At 35.9% G+C, this 24520-nt stretch overlaps 1 protein-coding gene across 1 annotated transcript in view; it reads left to right on the plus strand.

Annotated features, from left to right (window-relative positions):
- The window catches only part of LOC134654755 (kinesin-like protein Klp68D), a 70770-nt gene that overhangs the window by 4643 nt on the left and 41607 nt on the right, over positions 1–24520 (plus strand). Inside the window, exons 2-5 of the mRNA XM_063510226.1 lie at positions 3159–3260; positions 5411–5536; positions 10004–10276; positions 24065–24258. Of these exons, the coding sequence (XP_063366296.1) occupies positions 3159–3260; positions 5411–5536; positions 10004–10276; positions 24065–24258 (695 nt within the window). The remainder of the gene's footprint in view (positions 1–3158; positions 3261–5410; positions 5537–10003; positions 10277–24064; positions 24259–24520) is intronic.

Here is a 24520-nt window from a genome sequence, read left to right on the forward strand (position 1 = left end):
GCTCGATGTTCACGAAGCAACACACCCGGCCTCAGCAGTATTGTTGTCCATGTCCAGGCCCGTGCGGCCCGTGCCCGTCATGCCCGTGTGTAGGTAGTAGGCAGTGGCGTAGCTAGAGGATATGGCGCCCGGGGCAGGCACCAAATTTGCGCCCCCCCCCCCCCCAAACGAAATGAACTAACGAAAGGGTTACTTTTTACTTATTAAAGTTTACTTTTGATTTAGACAAATAAGTGTTTTTTTAGTCCATCGGTGGCTAACAAGCTTACGACTCACCTGATGGTAAGCGGTCACCGCATCCTATGGACGTCTACACTCCAGGGGCGGGTAATGCGCGTTGCCGACCATTTTAAAACTTATACACTTCTTTTTGGAGATCTCCTTAGACTTGAAGATTCAATATCGCTTGTAAGTTTGGGATCGTAGACTATTCATAGCGCGCCTTTGGACTGATTTGAAGGGACCAAGGTGGCATCTAGGTGCTCCTGCCCAAAGGTGACAGCGGTACTCTTTATATGGGATCTGTCCATGGTCGTACGCAGCATTTTTTAAGGGGTGGGGCAGAAGTAGGGGAGGCTGGGGACGTTGTAACAGAGTACGGTTGAAACAGAGATTCTTAGCTTATGGTCAGAGACCAGGGTGGGACAACTGCCCCACCTTGCCCCACCGTGGGTACGCCTATGGATCTGTCTGCCCCAGAGTAAAGTATCGCCTCCCTTTATTGAGCACACCGAGTTTTTTGGATACGAGCGCAGCCTACCCAGCAAGGTGGCTACGAAATTATTGGATGTCACTGATGGAGATGTCAACACCGAGGCTCCCAATACTCCCTGACATGGGAAGGGTTGTGCCTTGAAAAATGAGGTTTTCTTAGCGGTAAACGCGCAAAATTGAGCTTTGGTGGGATTGAATTGGACTAAATTCTCCCGATCCCACACCGAAACTCTGGATACCTCAATACCTGACACAGGTTTTTCACGGCATTCTAGTATCACAGAACGAGATGTTGGTCCAAACCTTGCCGTCCAAAATTTTTTTTAGATTCCTCATGCTGTGGGCTATCAGAATATGTATGTTAGCCAACTTTTCGTAGTTTTCGAATTATGATTTTTATTGTTATTACTTTTAACTTTTGTTGAGAAATTCCGGGGTGCAGCAATTATTTATTAAAAAAAACTATTGAACTTTTATGAATATTTCTTTTTGTAACATAATCCTTCACAAACGGCGCAGTTGCTAAAAAAAAATCAGCATCCTCACTTGGCTGAGTTGAAAAAAAGACAAACTTTTACGTTCAAGCATGTCAAGCTTAGATGTTGCCCTTTCCTAAATAAATAAAAAATACAAGCGATTTCAAAGACTTGGTTATTTTAGAAACTGCTAGACCCTACGTTTTTTTAAAAGGTCAAAAAACTGATACTTAATAGTCATAATTTGTCAGAGTCGCCGGCCAAAGGAACTGAGGTGGAAAGCTTCCAAATTAGTAATTCATTACAAAATTCCTCTTTTGTTATTTCTACTATTATTTTATGGGGTCACTTCCCCATCGCTATTTCATGTTATCAGTGCAAATACCACGAACAATTATTAGAAGGCATAAAAGCAACGCAAAGCTTCACCCCGGAATTTCTTAACAAAAGTTAAAAGTTAAACTCGAAAACTACTAAAAATCGGCTAACATACATAGGGTATATTCTGATAACCAACGACGAGCTAGGATTCTAAAAAAATTTTTTTCACGTCTAGGTTTGGACCACCCTGTATACAGGGTGGCTAAAAAATAACTGCATTTCCGTTGCCAGGGAGGTTTTGGGATTATACTGACCAATTTTTACTTTGAGACCAACCCCTAAGTCGCGAAAAAAAAAATATGACTGTTTCCTACATTTTGGCTGGTCCATTTTCTATGGGAGGTATTTGGCCCATTTTGGCGCCCCCCCTTGGACGGCGCCCGGGGCACGTGCCCCCCCCAGCACCCCCCTAGTTACGCCACTGGTAGTAGGTACAAGCGAAGTCTGATATACGCATTCCCTTCCCTTGTAAGTAATGACATTATTATTCATTAGCACTTTCCATATTCATAGATGTCCGGGATAAAAACTCAAAATATTCAAATGGTCTTTTCCAGGGCTCAAAGTGTATCTTCATCTTCACAAATAGTGAAGAGGTTACATATAGACAGACTGACAGACAGAATTACTTTCGCACGGTACACATAACAATTTTAAACCACCCACCACACATATTAAGTATGTTAATTATCCATATTATCATCAATAGTCCGACATACATCATAATTATATCCGCGCACACATTCGAAGATAGATCCCTTGGCTATATAAAGGTACCTACCTACCATACATACCCAATAAATTCGCGATAGTAGGCCCGGTTATAAATGTGTTCAAAACGCGAAAGTTTTAAATGTTATATTGTACTCGTAATGCGGTCCATCTATTTTCACATGTTGGCAGTCTATTATAATAACTGACTCAGGTGTGGAATGCACGCATGTATTTTTATTTCTCTCATTTGTCAGGCCGCGGGAATCTAACCTGGTTTTACGCATATTTGACGATGCAGATAGACAATTATTAATTCAGTTTTATTTTATAGATAAGTTTTTTTTTTTTTTGAATGTACAATTATTTGTAATCATAATAAATAAATGTTATTGCAAAATGCATAAGATAATAGTAGCTACTGATTAGTAGCAAAATGCAGTTGAATCACAGAATAAATAATAGGTTGAATGCCTAAGAATGTTCAGATTTAAGACCATTTTTAGAGTCTAACGAAGCTACCCCTACATGGTATTTGCAATAACAATGACAAAGCCACACTCTGTCAAATAATAAATAAATGTGCGTCATGTACCCATGCAATAAATGACAATAATCAATAAATGTCTATGATAATATTGATAATACGACGTTTATATAATGACACTTTCACACTTTGTTCTGTTCATGTCGGTGCAAAGTTAGCTTATCTGCTAACTGTACTCGTTATGCGTAAATATTTGTGTATTTAGTGAAACACGAATATAAAAAAATACAACGAAACTACATCATATATGTTATGTTTTGTAGCTTTATGCATTGTTTCAGTACCTATGAAATTCAGATCTGTATTTTTCCACTATTGGTGCCCTGTAGGTGAAGAAACGACGAGTCAGACCGACTGATCAAAAATGGTACGAGCGTCTCTCGTCGAAAGGATCAGGAGATCAGTTCCAAGAGGCTGACTTACCCCTGCAGGTTTGACCTATGGTCACTCACTAATGTGGTCTCAAGGAAATCCATTACTGACAAATTATGATTTAAGTAAATAAAGTAAAGTGTACAAGGTGTAATATTTGTCCACAAAGTTTAACCTATGGTCACTCACTGACACAGGTGTCAAGGTCACTGACAAATTAGAGAGTTGAGCTGTCAAACCCGATAAGTCGAGCAACATGACGTTTGTAGTTTTTATTAATATGAAATAAATATCTAGACTTCGAGTTTGACCGCTCAGCCCTCGCATTATAAATTACCTATCAATATTATCATACTCACTAACAACATGGTATCAGGGTTCATCACTGACAATAGATTATTAGTAATATTTAATAAAATAATTTTTGTTCCCAAAGTTTTGGTTAATTAGGTATTCAGAAGGCGCGTGTCAAAAACAACATAGCATCCGTATCTCATAGAGACAAATGCTGCTGTGTCTTGTTTTTATTTCGTGTCAAACGAGTTTATAGCGTGATAAAGACATGAATTATCGTCTTTTTTGACATCTGAAATATCCTCAGCATCAGAGTGCTGACATGAATTAAATTTGTTTTTGTATATTTCATGTTGTTCATGTAAGTACATGATCACTTATTAGTTATTAATTATTCTGATGGTGAGTGGCATCGTCCGTTTTTCTAATCGAATGATTTGAGGAAACCCAGCATTACTTGAAGAACTCATAACATCCATGTAAAAAATGTAGCCCTGAAACACTGTTACATTACTTACCTTAGAATCACCCATCTTGTCGAATGCCTTATCAAATTATCACGTCTTTATCGAGCGATAAACGAGTATCATAGACAAACTGTCACCAGGGAGACCATGTGCTGTCGATGACTCACTAATGTATTTGTAATTGGCAGCTCGCGTAACACGTGGGAGGTTAATGGTTAAAGCCGTTAGTTATACAATCGTAATTAACTATTAATTATTATAACTAGCGATGAGTAATTAGGACTATATAGTAAACCGCTGGCGGTGAGAGTAGGTATTTATCACGAAGCACTAAAGGCTATAGACCACACACCACACCCCATGCGTGGTATGCAGTGCAGCATGGCTCCTGCTCCCTGTATTTAGTACGGTTGAGTTCGCAAACATCTTTACAAGACAACGTTTCAACAATATATTTAGGTACACGACCTTATTGTCATTGTCTTAGAGGCGTAAATATATTTCTGAAACGTTGCTACTGCGAAAAATCCAAAAATGCTGGTTTGCCGTTGCTGCTACACTCTAGCTAGCCTAGAGCACTCAACAGCTGCGCTGTAGCTGTTCGCATGCGGTGTTTCTAGACAAATATGCAATCTTTCACCTCATCAATAAGTTTTGTTCTCCGTCAGCAATAAGTCAGCATCCCATACTCCTTATCCTTCAGTTATTTCGTTCAGATTGAGACTACACCATGCATTACTGCGGCCTGCCTTATTGTTGCCGCAAAATGAAACTTGATGTTGCTGCCCGAATTATTGAATTTGCGACAGCATTGCAATCATCAGCAATGTCACGCCGCAGTACTGCAGCAGTAACGCTGGTATATACAATCTGAATCCGAATGGTACCTTAACTTAAACTAAACACAACATTAATCCGCCGATTGACAGACGGATGATGGTGATGGTTGATTCGTAATAAGGTAATAATAAGGTAAACTACTGATAGGTGAAGGAAGTTATTATTAAAATAATTCTGATATAAGTTATAACATTATGACAACTACCTAACCGAAACAACATTATTGCTTAGTTGTTGGAAAATAGTTACAGTAGATTTTGCTTTTACACTAAACAACCCGAACGTTTCACCTTAATTGAAACATAGGGGGATTATTGCATTTCATACTGACCCACACCCCACACGTTGATAGTAGAATTTCGGATAGGTACTTAAATTAAAATGCATCTGGACTTGTATCGGGTTTGATCCTGAGATAATTCTAAACCTGCAGTACAGCAACTAATATACTGAATTATGCTTTTCGACGAAATTAACTTCATTGAAAGATTGTTGAAGCTCCAAATAGTAAGCACGGGTCATGGTTTCCGCAACCCCTGGTTTCACACTTCTGTCAGAACTTTCCAACATGAACGACCTGTTGCGTGTAACCTATTATCTGTGTGCAGGTGGTGCAAGTATCGCCGGAGCGGGGCGCGGTGCAGGTGCTCAACCCCAAGGGGCAGGACAAGCTGTTCACATACGACGCTGTCTACGACGCAAAGGCGGACACGCAGACCATCTACGATGAAATGGTAAGGACAGTCTCTCTTTCTGCCTCTAAAATTGTGATAAAAAGTTTGTTGTAAGTATTAAATCTGCTCTACGGTGTTGATATGATAGAAATATCGGAGTGAATCAGGTGTATTTTATTCGTGTGTAAAATCGATCGTGTAAACTCGGTAAGATATAAATAACTGGGCGTGGGAAACAGACTGTTGATTTAACTTGTAGTAGCTGCATATTCAACAACCTTAAATTGGAAATCAAAACATTACTGACTTTGCTGGGTTTAAAATATCTATTCCATAATTTAAACGGGACTTTCGCGTCGCGTGCATCAACTTTTATTATTCGGCCTGACGTGACAATCTTTTTATCTTGCTAATAATGTACGTATAAATGATTTTTTAAATATTTTCTACCTCTAACTGAGTTTGGCAAACGGCCTAAAGTCTATTTTTTTATTCGGTAGACTGAAATGACAGTTAATAGTATGAACATGAAATGTCATTCCATACTATTAACTGTCATTTCAGTCTACCGAATAAAAAAATAGACTTTAGACTCCCTAGAGGCTGCCATTTCTCTAATACATATATCATATATATTCCATGCCATCATTCAGACGCAAGAGGGTAGCCTCTTTGCTGAGACGAGTGCGAGACAGTAATAACAACATCCTGAGGATGGTAGCTGGACGCCTTGACTGTCCAATGTTAAAATATTGGGTTAGTATTGTGACGGGAAGGGTATAAAATGTATATTGGGTGACTCCTTTTTCTGTTTTTGTTTTTAATTCTGTTTTTGTTTTTAATTATGTATTTATATGTAGGTACTAACATCTAGTTTCTAAGTTTTCGATGTAAGTAGACTAACACTATGGATGTAAAAGTCTGAAATAAACAAATTTTATTTTTTATTAATTTTTTTATATGTAATATAATTTATATAATACGCGCTCGAAATTTCTGGATAAATAGGTGTCAATTCCGAATTCATTTAACAGAGCACGTAGATGTTTTCAATCACAAAGTAACGGACCTTGGGTAGCTGATTGAATAGAGGAGACGGCGCGGCGGTTAGATCATCCATGAAAACGTACCACTTTTTATTGGCAAACGGTACTCAAGTGACAGAGTTAAAGAAAACAAGACATTTTTCCGTAGTTTTTTTTTATTTAATTATTCGCAAAGCAAGTCACGTTGACAAATGTAATGACATTATCTATGGCTTTATTATCTCTGTTAACTTCACTTATGGTTAACCTCCTAAGTCCCTGCGTATAAGTTTTGTACATATTCCAAATAATATTTTGAACTTTCATTGAGTACCTAACTAAGGGTTCCAAATTCAAAAACAAAACAAATGCTTCTGGGTCTCAGGAGGTTAAATCGCAGATATTTTCTGGTAAATTTACCATTTGTACTACTTAACAATTGTTGTTTTAAGTTGATTATCATTGTGACAAGCAGTTTCTATGGAGATATGTAAAATACATTACTCATTTGCGCAGTGTCCAGTCAGCGCGACACCCGGCAGCAATCGTCACTGCAGTTTTTTTTCTGATATCTGCGCATACGCTGGCTATTTCAGCGGCGAAATTCCGATCGCCCGCCGAGCTCTCACGTCAACCAGTATAAGTGCTCCGGTAACGCATAAGTTACTAGTGGATATGCGAGCTGTAGAGCTAGCGCAACCCCATGGCTATAATTATGCCATTTTAAAAATGTGATCAGAAACTGAATCGACAAAATATTCCTAATCAAAATATTTCACTAGAATAGGTTGAGAAATGCGATCTGTAGAGAATAGCCGACAGACATATAAAATTATTTTATCCAAGCAGGAATAGAGACTTTGCGCCCCCACTCAGCGGTCGCTCGGCCAATGAAGTATCTCGAGCTCACATTACATTGGCGCCCAACTTACTCACCCGCGCTCGCGACAGTCGCGACCAACGAGAGCATTTATTTGATTGAGTCTCGCACGCGTACTCAACTACTCACTTCATAAATTTGGCGGTTACTTTCTACCTACTGTGTAACTTCCTCGAAACTAGCTATTTAAATAATGAAAGTCACAATTAGCTTCATGCATGACTTTATTATTATTTTAAATCATTATTTATATCGTTTCAACACCGGAAAAAATAAAAATACTTTTATAAACCTTCCCATTATTTTATTAAAAAATATTTAATTGCACTAATATTTTTCTTATATATGCTCCATGTCGTGAATCTTGGCACATGACGCGCGCAAGCTGCAACAGAAATCACTTTTATGTCTATATTCCTATTTTATACAAAAAATAACAATGTCCCGACAACTGAACTACCTAGACTCGGACCAAGCTTGACATTTGCAATCATAAAGTGTGGCAATGTCTTCATTAATATCAATATGACGTTTATAATGACACTCGATCCCTCACGTTGTTCTATTCAAATCGGTGCAGAGTTTGCTTAGAGTTTAGACGGATTCTATCTATTTCAGTGTTTTTCAACCTCGTAAACTTTTATAGCGAAATGTTTTCATGGACCGCTTTATGAAAAAGGTTGAAAAACAAATGATCTAATCGTAATCTAATTCAATTTTTATATCAGATAGATTATCAGTTTTATCTAAGAACGTTTCGGTGATATTGTGATAACAAGACAATAACGAAGTAAAATGTAGAAATCAACCGGATACTGATACAAACAAGCCCGTGTCATCAGACAATAGCGTATCTTTGTTATCGTAATCGAAAGTAACCAGCAGTAAAGTCAACCAGCGTAAAAGAGGCAGTAAATCAATATCGCCGGTCACTGGTTGTTTGGTCAGGTGCCGCAGGACAGTACCTAGTTAGCGGCCTTTGTTTAAACTCATCCCACGCTGCAGCCTTGCCTGTCTCAATGTCTACGCCGAAGGCTTTTCATTACTTTCCAGCAAAGTCAGTGGGGTGAGACCCTTTGTGGGGTGGGACCCTTTGAACCCCACGCCTATCGTGCGCGGCGCGTCATCGTGAACCTTGTCGGAATGCACGAAGGTTGATATTGGGCTGTAGACGCGCGTCAGTTGACGACTGACGTATTTGGCAGTCAAATGTTTAAGTCCATTGTGTAAAATGTTGTAAAATACATGAATCTAATTAAAGTTATTAATATTATAATTAATCAAGCGATGCGTCACGAATGTCACGATAAGGCGCTATACGTCTGACCTCGGGGCACGAACCTCTAGAAAGCCAAGTTGGCTTACATTACTTAATTGACTCATTTATTTGGCTATCGTTCCAACTTTAAAGAGTTGTCCTTTAATAGCCCCAGCACGCGAAGAACGAAACAACGTTAAATCTAAATCATACATTTTCGCAGACACTTCAAAAAAATATGAAATTAAAGCGGCGATCAATAGTATAACTATGGGAAAAGCATCAACAGTTGAGTATATCCAGTCCCAGTGTAACACTCCCTGGCTCTATTTAGTCATAAAATTTTGTCTCCTGATACCCGATATGATTTATTGCCCCAATCTGTCGAACCGACCTAGAGACTCTTGAGATTTTAATTTCAGTATTCTACAACGGAGTTAATAATATACATATATCTAATTATTGGTTAAGGCAATAATCTGATATTTGAAAGTCAGTGCATACTCATCTTGCAGCCACAATAAAAATAAATAAACATCTGTAGTATATACAACACAACAATGAGCAGTTTGCGTTTACATAAGTGCTCTATTTGATGATTTAAGAGGCGCGTGCGCAGCGGGCAGCGGAGTAGAGTTGTGTAGGTACCTAGCTGTATGATGTATGATGAGGCTGCGGTATTAATGTTTTCTGTTGTTATGTATTGTTTAGGTACTTCCACTATGAAACATTGTTTTTGTTGAAATAGTAATCATCTCATGCCCACACCTAGCCACTGCAAGATGTTAGGTCTGATGGAGTCAAGGCCCTGTGCACTTGTTGAGCTTACGTCATGATGCCAACGTAAACACTATCTATGGCGTTATGGCGATATACGTGACACTTTGTGAACATAAATATTGTCTAGTGGAAATGTCAAGGGAGATCTCGAAAAGGAAATTATAGGCTGCCAGCAAATTTAGTAGGTTATGCGATGTGTAATAAATTAATAACTGAATGTTGTCACTTACAGTTTCACCGTATAATACAGTGTCACTAAAATATAATTAACACTATTCACCGGCCGTTTGATCCGCTGCCCACGATTAAATAAAAAATATACACAGGTATTGATGCAGATAAACCTAAATAAATTAAATATACTTATACAGGTTGTCACTAACAGACGTACCATCAGCTAGGCTAGAATGTAATCCAGCCAATACACCTCCCTCCAACCAACAACCCTCCAAGTCTTGCCTAACTTTTTTTCTTTTCAATTATCATCATGGTATATGTATTAGCGATTCTCTTATTTCTCTTTAATTTTCGGGACCCTAAGCTTGAAGTGCGAATATTCTATTGATATATTTCCTTTCGTCCAGGTCCGTCCACTGGTGGCCTCCGTACTGGACGGCTTCAACGGCTGTGTCTTTGCGTACGGCCAGACCGGCACCGGCAAGACGCACACCATGGAAGGAACCCCCGAGGACGAGGGGATCATACCGCGCGCCTTCCGACACATTTGGCAACACATAGAGACCAGTGCGTCGCGGGATGTGACGCATCTTGTGTCCTGCTCATATGTGGAGTTATACCTAGAAGATGTTCGAGATCTGTTGTCTAAGGATTGCAAGAAGCTTACCATTAGAGGACAGGTTAGTTTGGCTAGTTATGTAATTCTCTAGACTTAGAGCAACAGAAGCCCCGAAGACGAGGGCTTTATACCGCGAGCGTTCTGTTCTGACACATTTGACAGCATATACCTATAGACACCAGAAGAGAAACACACTATTAGGGCTTAATAGTTGGGTATTACAATCTAACTTTTAAATGCACGAAGTTTTGATTATTTCCCAAAGTTTTACAACCAAAAGCCATTAGACAAGACGCCGGGTTTTGTTTTAGCTTATTCTCGTATTCCTGGCACGAATGGCGATAATGCGACTTGTCCATCCGAATCACAGGCCTCTCCCCTTATCCCTCATTATTTGTAATATAGAAGGGAGAGGTCCCTTAATACTGCGGTAATTTACGCACGACCCCTGTCGCGTTGACCCGACGACGGACTCTGGCTTTTGTTCCAATTTTGGAGAAAACAGTAAATTGTGGTATAATCACCTCGGTACACACTCATATAATGAGTTTGACTTGCTTAAATGCATAGAAACCATCCATAATTCGGCAGCAAGATAAATGAATATCGTTATCGGGGGGTTCGATTTGAACCCAGTACCACCAGCCACCAGCTAACCTAAGTCTCGACTAACTTCCAGTAATACATCTAATGCATATCTAGCAATGAGCTCTGCTAGCATTCATACTTAATATCTCATTACGAGGTACCTGAACAAATGTACATAAAATCTCAGCATTACCTCACGCCATTATGTAGCAGTTAACGATAATATGACACTCCGAGACGCAAATATAATCCAGCGTTGTTCTTGACAAGTCAACATTGACGCAACGTGCTGCTTTGTGTTTGTGCAGTCTGCGATGCGAGCGCAAGTATTAGGAGACGGCCGTGAGGAGGGCTGCGGTTCCTTGCAAGACATTGTCACATCTGTAACTTAGTACCATCGTCCATATTGTTCAATTAAAATATGTAACCTTATTGCAAATACACAAGGTCCACCGGTGGTCAAACTGGTCAATTAAGGTACTGCTTTGAAAAAAAAAAACTTCAGAAAACCGCAGTGTCATACAATCATTACGTACTTATTAGCTATAATGCATCTCATAATAGTTCCACTTCACTAAATGGTGCATTTCTAGAGCTAATTCATGCGCTACTACGCTTGATTGTCCAAACCTAGTAGCGCGGAATTCACTCAACTTTTTTACGGAAGTCTTTTAAGGCTTCGACTGTAAGTCTGTAAGTGCCTACTGTTCTGCACCCCTAGCACATGATTGGCGCGACAGTATCTCGCGGCGAGATAGACTACCCGCAAGGACCGGAAAACCCCTCTTTACGCTTAATCCTATCCATTCGGTAACCCAATCAATTCGGTTACCGTATCATTCGGTAACCCTATCATACTGTTACCTGATTGTAACGGTAAGCTTATTGAAACGGTAACCTTAACCTTTAACCGAGTTAATCTCAAAACCCCATCGCGTTAGGGTTTTTGTTAGGGGTTTTTAACCGGTTTTTATTCAGTTATGGTAACCTTTATTATCGGTTGCTTATTGGTTTGCTACATTCGTATTTAGTGATGTGCCGTCAGTCAAATACCTACTAAAAGAAAAAGTTAATTTATTAATAGAACTAATAGTTTATTTTGTTATTTTTGTATTTTTTTTTTAATTTTGCATATTTTAATGTTTTTGTTTATTTTAATGTTTTTGTTTATTTTACTTATTTTGTCTATTTTTTTATTTTGTTTATTTTACTTATTTCATTTATTTTATTTGTCATTAATTTTGTTAATTTTATTTATATAATTTATTTTGATTATTTTGATTGTTTTATTTATTTTGTTTTTTTTTTTATTTTATTTTTTATGTATTTGATTTACTTTATTTACTTTATTTACTTTATTTACTTTATTTACTTTATTTACTTTATTTACTTTATTTACTTTATTTACTTTATTTACTTTATTTACTTTATTTACTTTATTTACTTTATTTACTTTATTTACTTTATTTACTTTATTTATTTTATTTACTTTATTTACTTTATTTACTTTATTTACTTTATTTACTTTATTTACTTTATTTACTTTATTTACTTTATTTACTTTATTTACTTTATTTACTTTATTTACTTTATTTACTTTATTTACTTTATTTACTTTATTTACTTTATTTACCGTATTTACCTTATTTACCTTATATACCTTATATACCTTATTTACCTTATTTACCTTATTTACCTTATTTACTTTATTTACTTTATTTACTTTATTTATTTATTTATTTTATTTATTTTATTTATTTTATTTATTTTATTTATTTTATTTATTTTATTTATTTTATTTATTTTATTTATTTTATTTATTTTATTTATTTTATTTATTTTATTTATTTTATTTATTTTATTTATTTTATTTATTTTATTTATTTTATTTATTTTATTTATTTTATTTATTTTATTTATTTTATTTATTTTATTTATTTTATTTATTTTATTTATTTTATTTATTTTATTTATTTTATTTATTTTATTTATTTTATTTATTTTATTTATTTTATTTATTTTATTTATTTTATTTATTTTATTTATTTTATTTATTTTATTTATTTTATTTATTTTATTTATTTTATTTATTTTATATATTTTATTTATTTTATTTATTTTATTTATTTTATTTATTTTATTTATTTTATTTATTTTATTTATTTTATTTATTTTATTTATTTTATTTATTTTATTTATTTTATTTATTTTATTTATTTTATTTATTTTATTTATTTTATTTATTTTATTTATTTTATTTATTTTATTTATTTTATTTATTTTATTTATTTTATTTATTTTATTTATTTTATTTATTTTATTTATTTTATTTATTTTATTTATTTTATTTATTTTATTTATTTTATTTATTTTGTTTATTTTATTTATCTTATTTATTTTATTAGGATAAAGTTCATTTATTTAACTTAAAAGGTAATAATAAAAAAACATTACAACTAACTATGAAATCTATAAATTAAAAATTTAAAACCTAAACTAAAATTAAAATAAACCTACTTAAAAATTAAACTAATACTTATAATATTATATAAAAACTAAAATGCAATACTAATAAAATAGATGTCAATAATATAATTTATTTGTTTTTTTTTTATTTATTTCATTTATTTTATCTATTTTATTTGTTTTATTTATTTTAGAAACTTACAAAATTAAAAGTAGTAGTATGTAACTACAAAAGTTTAATTAATTCAGAATAACATTCTAATTGAATAAAACCTTATTTAGTATAATCCTACATCTGGAATAAATATTCCGTTTTGTCTTTTTCATTTAAAATAAAAGTGTCATGATTTATTCACTTTCTATTTATTCTAAAATAACGAGTGCAAGAATTATTCTTATTCAAATCGATTGGAATAAGAATGAAATTTCTGTTTTTATTCTTATTCTTATTCAAGTTATTTTTTGCCCAACTCTGCTCTAGATTACTCTCGTGTTGTTGAAGGTGACTATTGAACAAAATCTGCAAAATATCTTTCATGTATGAAGTCAATTATTTGCACTTCCTAGTACCTAATAACATGAAGATAATAAATATACCTACACGGGCGAAGCAACATGCGTATTTAAATCGAAACGCTGCGCTCCGCTGGCACGCGCTACAACGCAAGTGCACCGAATGTTTAAAGGTCGTGGTATTTTCTATTGTATTAGGATATTTAGGATTAAGCAGAATGCGGTGAGAGTCATAGTGACAACAATAAAGCCTTATTATTGTACTACACTACAGTATTGTTATCAGTACTCTGCCGTGTCATGACTAATTGATGTAATTGTAGATACATGAGTTAGTGGTAACAAGGTTAAATGGCATTTATTTGGTCATATTATACGTCATATTATATGTAGTACAATGTATATAGATAGTAAAATGAATTTCACCCCTCTTTTCAATGGTCGGATTGATTTGAATTTTTTGAAGCCTTCGAAACGGTGATGATAATTTTATAATGAAGCTACATAGAAAGTAAACTGCGAAATTATAATTATGATGGTTCAATGTATATTTCTTTGCGTATTAAGTATGTATTTTGTTTATTATTTCTACCAGCCTTGAGGTCTTACGTATGCTATCTCTTTCACACCTACGGAAAGTGAATGAGATAGTAAATTACTGCAGGTAAGAAAAATGTCCTACGCTTATCACTATAATTAAATAGATTTGCAGAAAGTTGCAGGCGTGTTTGCACTTGAGACCGTCATTCATTACTCATTGGCAATAACAATAGGATTAAGTCGTGGCGTGGTGAATTCTTTGTCAGCATTTGCTAAACACGTGCGGCAAGCGTTGTGTCAAATATACCTGTTAATTTCCGTCTAAATAATAAATGCAAATTTTAAATATCAGAAGAGCTTTTAAAAACACCATAAGTCTTGGTAGTAACTCGGATACTGAAACCACATACTATAGTTCGTTTTTTTTTTAGCATTAGAAATAAGGTAATAGTACATTATTGCAGAGGCCGGGAAAGGGCAATTCGTGGATGAGTTTCGATTCGTTCGAAGAAGACGAATCCACGAATTGCTATTCCTGCCGAGGCATATATAGTGCTTTTCTCCAAACATGCGAGGAAATAAGGTAAAATAATAATTATTTAAGCAGCAAGCATCACTCAAATCGAACCTTCACATCAAAAATGTCAAAAACAATTTCCCTCTAAAATATTTTTTTTTAAGTTAAGGGCACAAACTTATTCTGCCATTCAGTACCATTCAATATAATTGTGCAATATAGTTGGTCAAACCAATTTGTCAGTCAGTAAGAACCAGGAAAACTATACCCATCCTTTTCTTTTGGGTGCTAGTACTAGTGTAAGACAAAGATAGTATGATTCTCTCTGTCTCTGTTTATGTACACGGATGAGATCCTTAAAAAAATATAAAAATAATCTTTGATTTTATTAAGCAGTATTTGCACGATCATACACGAGCACAACGGTCTTGTAAGAACGAGACAAGTAAGGTCGTTTATCTTACTATCTCACTCTATCCTATAGTTTGAAATGATAGCTGATCGGGTCGTGTAGACGCGGCTCGCGGCTACAATAATTGGCTGTTTGCGTTTTTTATTTTTAAAAAGTAAAAAACACTACAGTAATAAGTCATTACTGTAGTGTTTTTTTCATTCCCGTCCGCTAGAACAGGACAGCGATAGTTTGATTTTTTTAAATTAGAGTTTGACAATAACGTAGAACTTCCCGTACTATTTTTGCTACAATAAGGTGAACATTTCCGAGCATATTGGAGAAAACAATCTTGATGTCTCTTTTAATTGAAAAGCACATTTTAAAAATAAGTTACGGTAAATATATAACAATTATGAATCTAATACGATCTTTTATAGTCTTCTGCTTTCATAAGTAATAGTTATGGTTTTTAAAAAGTGTTTTTCAATTAAAAGACATGTCAAAATCGCTTACCTTCTTTCAAGTTCTTTCTAATGCTAAAAAAAACGAATTATAAACATAATTCGAAAACAGAAAAAAATCATGAGTATTTTCCCCATTTGTTCCTGCCCAACGTGATCGCCGCGATACATGAGGCGGGGACATATGGGAATGATTTAACTGAAGCGCCTATTCCCATCTGTGCCCGGCGGGGAGGAATAGGAATACACCATATCAAGCCATTCCTTATCCTACCTTTAAAAACATCTTTTTTAGGGTTCCGTACCCAAAGGGTATAAACGGGACCCTATTACTAAGACTCCTCTATCCGTCTGTCTGTCACCAGGCTGTATCTCATGAACCGTGATAGCTAGGCAGTTGAAATTTTCACAAATAATTAATTTCTGTTGCTGCTATTACAACAAATACTAAAAACAGCATATAATAAATATCTAAGTGGGGCTCCCATACAACAAACGTGATTTATTTGCTGGTTTTTGCGTAATGGTGCGGAACCCTTCCTGCGCGAGTCAGACTCGCACTTGGCCGGTTTTTTATTTTTTACATTAATTTAGGCACAGTGAGCCATTGAAGAGTTTCGCTATCCACCATCCGTTCAGAGCAGCTGAATTGTACCTGATGATTTAGTTATCACATTAAAATAAATACGGGTATCGTCCAATACCAAGACTATGCGGCAGTAAATTAAATTTGTAAGATTTTATTGCATAAAATCAGGTATAAATTAGTCAAGAAACATAATAGTTTCTTGTCTAATTTACTTCTATCTATACGTAACGCCTATACGGCACCCATACTACATGTTTAATCCAGGAATATTATTTAGAATTTAAAATCATGATTATATTTATTTGATTAAGAATGAGATGATTCTTATTCAATTTTTTCACATACGAATTATTTCCGATCAAAATTATTTGAATAATTTTGACGGGAATAAAATCAACATGATTTTATTCTTAGGAATTCTTATTTAAATAATGATTTTATTCTTGAATGCCCAACACTGCTTACTAAGTATGTATGTAATGTATGTATCTATTTAATTTAATCAAAACTATTTCACCTACCAATGTTATAGATACCCAATGAATATGTATAATGAATTCTGCCCTAGTAGCACGGTCGCATTTTTATCGTTTATCACCATGCCTGTCACGTTCTAACAAGTATGTAAGTGCGAAAGTGACGGGCATAGTGATAGTCGATAAAAATGGAACCGTGCTGAGCCCCCTGGTATTAATGAAAGATTTGTAATATTAAAATAAGTTTATAACTGCTATAGATATATATTTTCTGATCGCTGCATTAAGCGGTACAAGGTAAATTACGACTTAGCTCATACAACTCACCGCATCTGAAAACATTTTAAACTAAAGTCTATTTTTTATTCGGTAGACTAAAATGACATTTCGTAGTATGAACATCATGTGTCATTTCATTTCATACTATGAAATGTCATTTTAGTCTACCGAATAAAAAAATAGACTTTAATTGCTTATTATAAAATAAGCTCATAATAACTAGTACATATGTCATTTGTTAACAATGGTAAAATATCTACCACAATCCGCTAGCGCATGTATCTTTATCACAAAGTGTTTTTTTTAAATCACTTAAGATAAATTATACCTAACTAGGTACCAGTAAAATTACTAGTTAGGTGAAAATTTTTCTTTAAATCAGTCTTTAATCTGTAGGTACATATCAAGTGTGAACCCGAAAATAAAAATAATAATCTAAGTAGCATAAAATATATCTAAATAATAGCAGATATTACTAGGATAGGATGTTGTTTACTTGCAACCCCTTTTCTAAAAATTTCTAAACTAGAATTGACAAAAACAATAGGAACACACAGGTATAAAGATAAACAAAGGAATGGCCGCGCTGCGCCGCGGCTGTCGCTCTAAAAATAATACTGTAATCGCTCACTTGTTTTCAATTTTAGCTTAAGGACTCAAAGTGCAATATTGTTTGAATTGACAATAAGCGAAGTTACCGGCAAAAAAACTTGTTTGTGCTGGAGGCTTCATAGACCGCCCATGCCAACCACGGTTATTCAATAATAAGTTGAATTTAAGTCTGCGTAAAGTTTACAATCGTTTGAACTGGTTCAAAACCTTATTATGAGGTAACAGCATAGACGGGGTTTTTATTTCGGTTACCGGTAACAGGGGTTAACTCGAACTGATACGGTTACCGAATCAAAGTGTTACCTTATCAGACGGTTACCGTTATGGTAGGGGTTTTTATAACCACTTCTAAAATAACCCTATGAAAAACCCCGGTTAAGGTAACCGGTTCCGGTCCCTGACTACCCGTCTTTTACTAACTATATTAATAAAAGTGGGACGGATAGTCTATCTCGCCGCGAGATACTGTCGCGCCGATCATGTGCTAGCCCGGCTGAAGAAAGAATTTCCTTTTCTGTATGTTGACCTTTCCTGCCCAATAACTTAGATGAAGTGATAGGTAACCCGTTCCTTCGACCCGACTCCGTCTAGACCGACCGTGGCGAGTCGTGTTCGTGCCGTCTACGCATTTTGATTTTCGTTATTTGATCGCACTGATATAACTATATAGCTCTAAACAAACGAATAAGGCTTAGTTCTTATCTCTCACTAATCTATCATAGTTTATTACGGAAGTCAGTAGCCTTCCTAAGTTCCTACTAATATTTTGGTTTCCACATTTGTTAATTCTTACGTCTAGTTAGTTCACTAATTAAGTATAGTTATTTTCTGGGCAACACATAAAAGATTAAATTCAGTGAGCATGTTTAGTTAGGCGCTGAAAGTATGATATACCCGTGACGAAATGTATGACATCGAACTCGAATTGTAACCAGCTTGTGTTTTTGATGGAAATTAAATGAAAACTAAATTAGCTCCAGCTTCCCTTTCCCTGCTAGTATTATTGACATGCCATGCATCACTGTTAAATTGTCCAGTTACATATATAGATAATACATAGATTCAATGACATAGGTACTGTGCAATGGATTGTACCTACACTACACAAGGTTTTGCTTTTTGCCTCATTTGTGTGACGACCAGTGACTCATTATTTGACAAAGGCCATCAATGCGAGTACCTACATGAATGGCTGTCATGTCATGCCTCTGCCCTACCTACACGCAAACTAAACAACGCTCATTTTGGCAATGTTGTGCGTAGAAGGACAGACAGGAACTGCAAAAAATATCTGCAATATGGTGTTGCTGTTGATGAACGATTATGTAATCATAAAAAGATAGTCAATTACTCAGCTTTATCGTCAGATTGATTATTACAGGTTTAGGTTATTTTAACGGGGGCATTGACAGTTACTTAAATGCTAAACCTCTTCAGTTCAAGATCGCTCATTTGTGCGTTGTAGGACTTGTAGGTTCGGAAACTTTCTAATAGACTAAATCGGAAACTTAAAACTCTTATGTACTTAGGTATACGTCCCTGCTACAGGGGGCCTAGTGCAGCCCTACAGAGAGCCTGGCCAAGATGACAATCGTATATCGACAAACGCCAAACGAAAAGCAAAAAAGTATCTTGAATTCTTGGTGACAGACGCTAAAAAAAGTCACGTGACAATTTCCATTTATAATTTATGTTTCGATTGGCGTTTTCCATTAACGATTGTCATCTTGACTAGCCCCCAGGTATCGCGCGCTCCTTTACGTAGTAGGTACGGTCGGTGCCCCAACTTAAGTACCCAAGTTGCCATACTAATTGACTAATTGTATAGAAAAGTGGATACTTATGTTAGGGAACCGACTGTACTACATACAACATACTTCCAAACGGAAGCAATATAAATGGCTCAAAGTCGTTTTCCTATTAGCTTTTAGCCATGGAAGACATTTTGTGTTCCAGACCTATGTTTGCCCTGTGATGACTTTGCGGATATTGATTCTCCGTAACACCAAAACGGAGTTTCTTTGTTTTATCGATGTACCTACGTCACACAGCTCGGACGGTAGTTTCAGGGCCGCCTTATCGCTGCATAATTTATCGATAACAGCTGCTATCGATAGCGATAGTTGTGCGATTGGACTGCTTCGATTTGCTGTCCTAATGTCAGCATCATTAGATATTAGTGTCAGGCAAACACCAACTTCGGTACTTGGCAGTATATCGATACCTCATACATACACTACAGAAGAATCCCTTTTTGCCTAATTTTTTTTGAGCCAACGCTTTTTTTGCCATTGAATTTTTAGAAGGATCAACAATCTAACTTAACCTAATCCAATGGCTTCTATTAACATGATGCCTTTTTCAGAATTTACACGTTAAAAAAAAAACGCATTCGCTCAAATGAAAAATCGGGCAAACATATTTCGAAGTTGCGATATGATATACCAAACAGAACAACTAAAAATATCTTTCTCTAATCGACGTAGACTTGTTATGGTCTCAGGGCCGCGTTATCTCTACATAATTTATCGGTATCAGCTGTCATCGATTACCAATTTTCCTGCGATAATAGACGCGGCTCGCCTGCTGCTTTTTTTAATCTTTAGGTGATTATAGGTATAAAAAAACAGGACGCTTAAACACTTTTATCAATATACTTACAAAACTATTATAGTAGCTGTGTGAGCTGGAGATCTTGTGAGCATAGCTTATAACTGAATAACTACATGTGACTCCGCCATTTTGATCGGAAAATAAAGATCCAGAATCATCGAACTAGATCACAAAATTTCACGAGAATCGGTTGAGAATTTCGACTTGTAGAGGAGAACATCCGGAATTCCGGACATACGAAAGCCTTTTAACCCAAGCTGAAATGGAGACCTTCACTAATGGTCGGTCAGTAAACGTCACTGAAAAAGGTCTCATCTCAGCTAATGCTGAGATGAGACCTTTTCAGTGACGTTTAACAAGTTTGTCAATTTAAGATAAGATAAGATAAAAGATAGTTTATTCAAGTAGGCATAATTACAATGCGCTTATGAACGTCAAATAAAGCTAGGTAGAGGTAGAGGTAGGTAAGTAGTTTCGAGTATCTGCTCCAAACTATATGAAATGAAACCTTCAGCGTTACGCACGCGTTACGTTATAAAGATAAAAATCGTTTATTCTTCAATTTAGGTATATAAGACCTAAAAGTCTATTTTTTTATTCGGTAGACTAAAATTACATTTTCATATTATGAAATGTCATTTTAGTCTACCGAATAAAAAAATAGACTAATACAATAATGGCCTTACGAAAGACATTCAATGGGTTTAGCCTTAAAAACATCCTCTGTAACCAAGTAAAGCTTACTACGCGCTTTGTATGGCGCCTTCCTTCCATTCAACAAGGCAAACTAATTCGGCCACGTGCCAAAATGTTAGCGTCACGACAATAAATTAAAACTATCCTAACAATGGCTTGTTGCTTGTCACTACAAGGCCTACGAGCTACGTGCTTTCATCAGCTGATCAATGAGTTCATTATACTTGCACCGATGACTATTGTCAGTTACGTAGGTACCGTAGGTGCGGAATTTCGTTTGATATATGCCAATTTTACCATTGGCTTCGGTAAATGAAAACATCGCGTATCACGAGGACACAGCATATAAATTTACAGGCATACGTTAGATCTCCTATTCGCTAACTTTAACCTATCCTATACTATACCTAGGTATATCAAAGCAGTCCATGCTAGTAATGCTAGTTGTTTGAACAAAACCTATACAAATTAGGAATCGGAAGCGTTAATCCAGTACCTACAGGGACCACGGACTGTACAATAATAAAGTAAGGCATAATATGAAAATATATTTGTTCATAAGGAGCTAATGCTCTCTACACTGAAGGAGAGGCAGGAGAGTGTGGACACTGGACACATGTGTGTACATAATCGTACACGTTCAAAAACAATGCAAACCGGTAATCCGCTTGGATACCTACATCCATACAATGTGACCCGTTTTCTTTACCCTTGATCGTATATTGATTACGATGATCAGCTGTTATACACTGGTACTGGTAGTCTGCATTATCAATGCACAATTCCATGTTTACCTTACGAAAGTATATAAATATTTCAAGTGCGTGTCTGTTGTTTGTTCAGCTTGGCTTCACCAATGCCCATTTCCTTCCATTTACAAAAGTACATTTTGTTTGTACCATGTGGTACTATGTATTTCGTTATTATTTTAACGAAATAAAGACTAGAAGTTAAGAGTTCACAACACAGTTAAGACTGAGTGAGGCAGCCCTACGTTGAACCCGTTGGAACAAAAGGAGTCGCGGGTTCAACCCCCCCGCCCCGTCCCGTCTAGCCGGAGCCGTCGCGACTGCGGCGGAATCGAAAGTAAATTACCCGAAATTCATTACAATAATTACGTCGCGTTGAATTAAACATGAGCCTGCGTTTAACTTCATTCCTCGTCGTTATGTCGATGGATTAGCCGCAGTTTTTTAGGTTAACAAACATACATAGCTAGATTACCTAGTAAAGTAAATAGTTAACTATTTGGGCAAGCGCTATATGTATCATATATTATGCAATCCTAAGATTGAGTAATATCCACCGGGGCACATAGAGGGGAGACTGAATGAAATTGCAAGACACGTTCGTATGTTTCCGTGAAAATACGATGGAAAATAATTATGCACTACATCTGTACTATTAGGACTATACTAAGTATAGCTCTCACATCCCAGAATAATATTTATTTGCTATTGCTAGTCGCTTTGTAATCCACGTAGAAGTTCTCGATTCAATGGCCGAATTAAGTTGTTGGTACACACTACACAGTGATTTTTTGATTTTATTGTTACGGTAAGGCAATAAGTCTAACCTTGCGCTCAAATCGGATGTGCAAAAAATGGCTCGTTACCTCAGCTACTGAAGACTACATTCAATTGCAAAGGCAAATCATATGCGCGGTAGACCATTCAAGAAATGTACTACTTTTAAAGCCAATTTGACTGACAGATGCTGCATTGAGCAAAGATCTTGGAATACCCCTTAATGCACCAAATTACGCAATCCCACATAATTTAGTTTACATTATAATGTTGTGAAGTGCAATTACATGCATTTCCACGGCTCTTTAAGATCAAGGTTGTATTGCTTGTATAATGATGTCTGTTATGTCGTGCCCTGAATATTTCGCTAATTGCTTCACAAATATGAGGAAGGGAGGTTATTCAAAACACAGTAAAAGTTATGATTTATGAAGCCAAAGAAATAAAGAAAAAAGTTCAATCCCCAGATATGAGCTCAACTATAACAGACCGAGGGCTGACATTATTGTCTTTTCAATAAGATTTACGAATTGTCAAACTGTGGACGATGCAACATCGTCAAACTAGTATATGAATTTTCAATAACAATTGTTTGAATAAGGAATTGAATTAGCCTATATTTTACGATTGTACGTACCTAATCGAGAAATAAACCCACTATTACCTAATATTCAAACTCATCAATTGACTCACAAACTTTGAATTGGGTCAACAACATTACGAACAATCAAGTCGCTCGGGACCGAGAGCCCTGTTTGTGTTTACTTTTTGCCAAGCTACAACGAAAATGACAACAACAGAAGCCATTACTTTTTATGACGGATTGCAGCGATTGGTAAAGTATAATTTCGCAACGAAACAAGGCTTTATAAACAGGTACTAAGATGCATTTAATTCTGTTTTCATGAAAACTCCGAGGTAGGTAAATAAGGTCCTATGTGCCCTCTTTATTTTCTTCTATTTATTATGATTACTTTATTTTCCTGGCGCCTCTTGGACTTAGAACCTGTTCAAAATACGTGGTAAACTAGACACGATACGTATATACGTAGGTACTTACATGCTGCTGCTGATGTATATAGCAGCTCGTACTCATGGGCTATCTATTTCATGCGCATACTGTAAAAAATCTTTAGTGATGATTTGCAATGTTATAGCCGCGTTTATAAATGAGCATTTCTCAAAAAAAATTATATACATTTCGATCACATCTTAGATTTCTATAAAATTGGTATGCTGGTAAAGTACATGAAGCTGAACAATTTCCACCATATTTCCCAAAATGTCCAAGAAAGTTTGTATGAAACATTCCTTTTAGTTACCAGATTTCCTTACACATTTCGTAACAAAAAAGGAATGTTTCATACAAATAATACATTCTCAGTACCGTGAGAGCCGCCGCTGCAATAGAATCTCCAAAAGCAAGATAGATATAAAAGCATATTTCTATTTTCGCTACAGCCCTTTGAAGGGCTTGAAGCAATAGAATCCTGTAGAGAGTAGACCTCCAGCAAAACTGTTATGTTAATAATCATGTTTACCGCTTTTTTAAGAATGTTTTATCCTTGTTGTCCATCAGGAGCTGAACGGCTTCTACATCCCAGAGATGACGTCCATCGTGTGCAAGTCGGCCGCAGAGATGGCGCGCGCCCTGCGCACCGGCAACCGCGTGCGCGCCTCCGGCCGCACCGACATGAACGAGCACTCTTCTAGATCCCACGCCGTGTTCCTGGTGACTGTGGAGTCGCAGCACAAGCCCAGCAACCGCATCCGGTGAGTACATTCTCTAAAGTCTGAACACTGCAGAAGGGCATCTGGATTATGGCAACGGAAGAAACAACACCTAATTCTGAGTTTATGCACCATTCAGACATCAAGTACAATAGAACATATATATCTTGCGTCTAATTCGTCATAAATTGCTTACTTACGCTTTTATTCTGACTTCTCCGAAGGAATACGATACATGCAGCTCGCTACCCAAAGCATCTTCTCTTCTTTTAATTTTTCGATTAGTGAAGCTGAACTGAAACAA

Source organism: Cydia amplana, chromosome 15 (genome assembly GCF_948474715.1).
Source record: "Cydia amplana chromosome 15, ilCydAmpl1.1, whole genome shotgun sequence".
Taxonomy (NCBI): Eukaryota; Metazoa; Arthropoda; class Insecta; order Lepidoptera; family Tortricidae; genus Cydia; species Cydia amplana.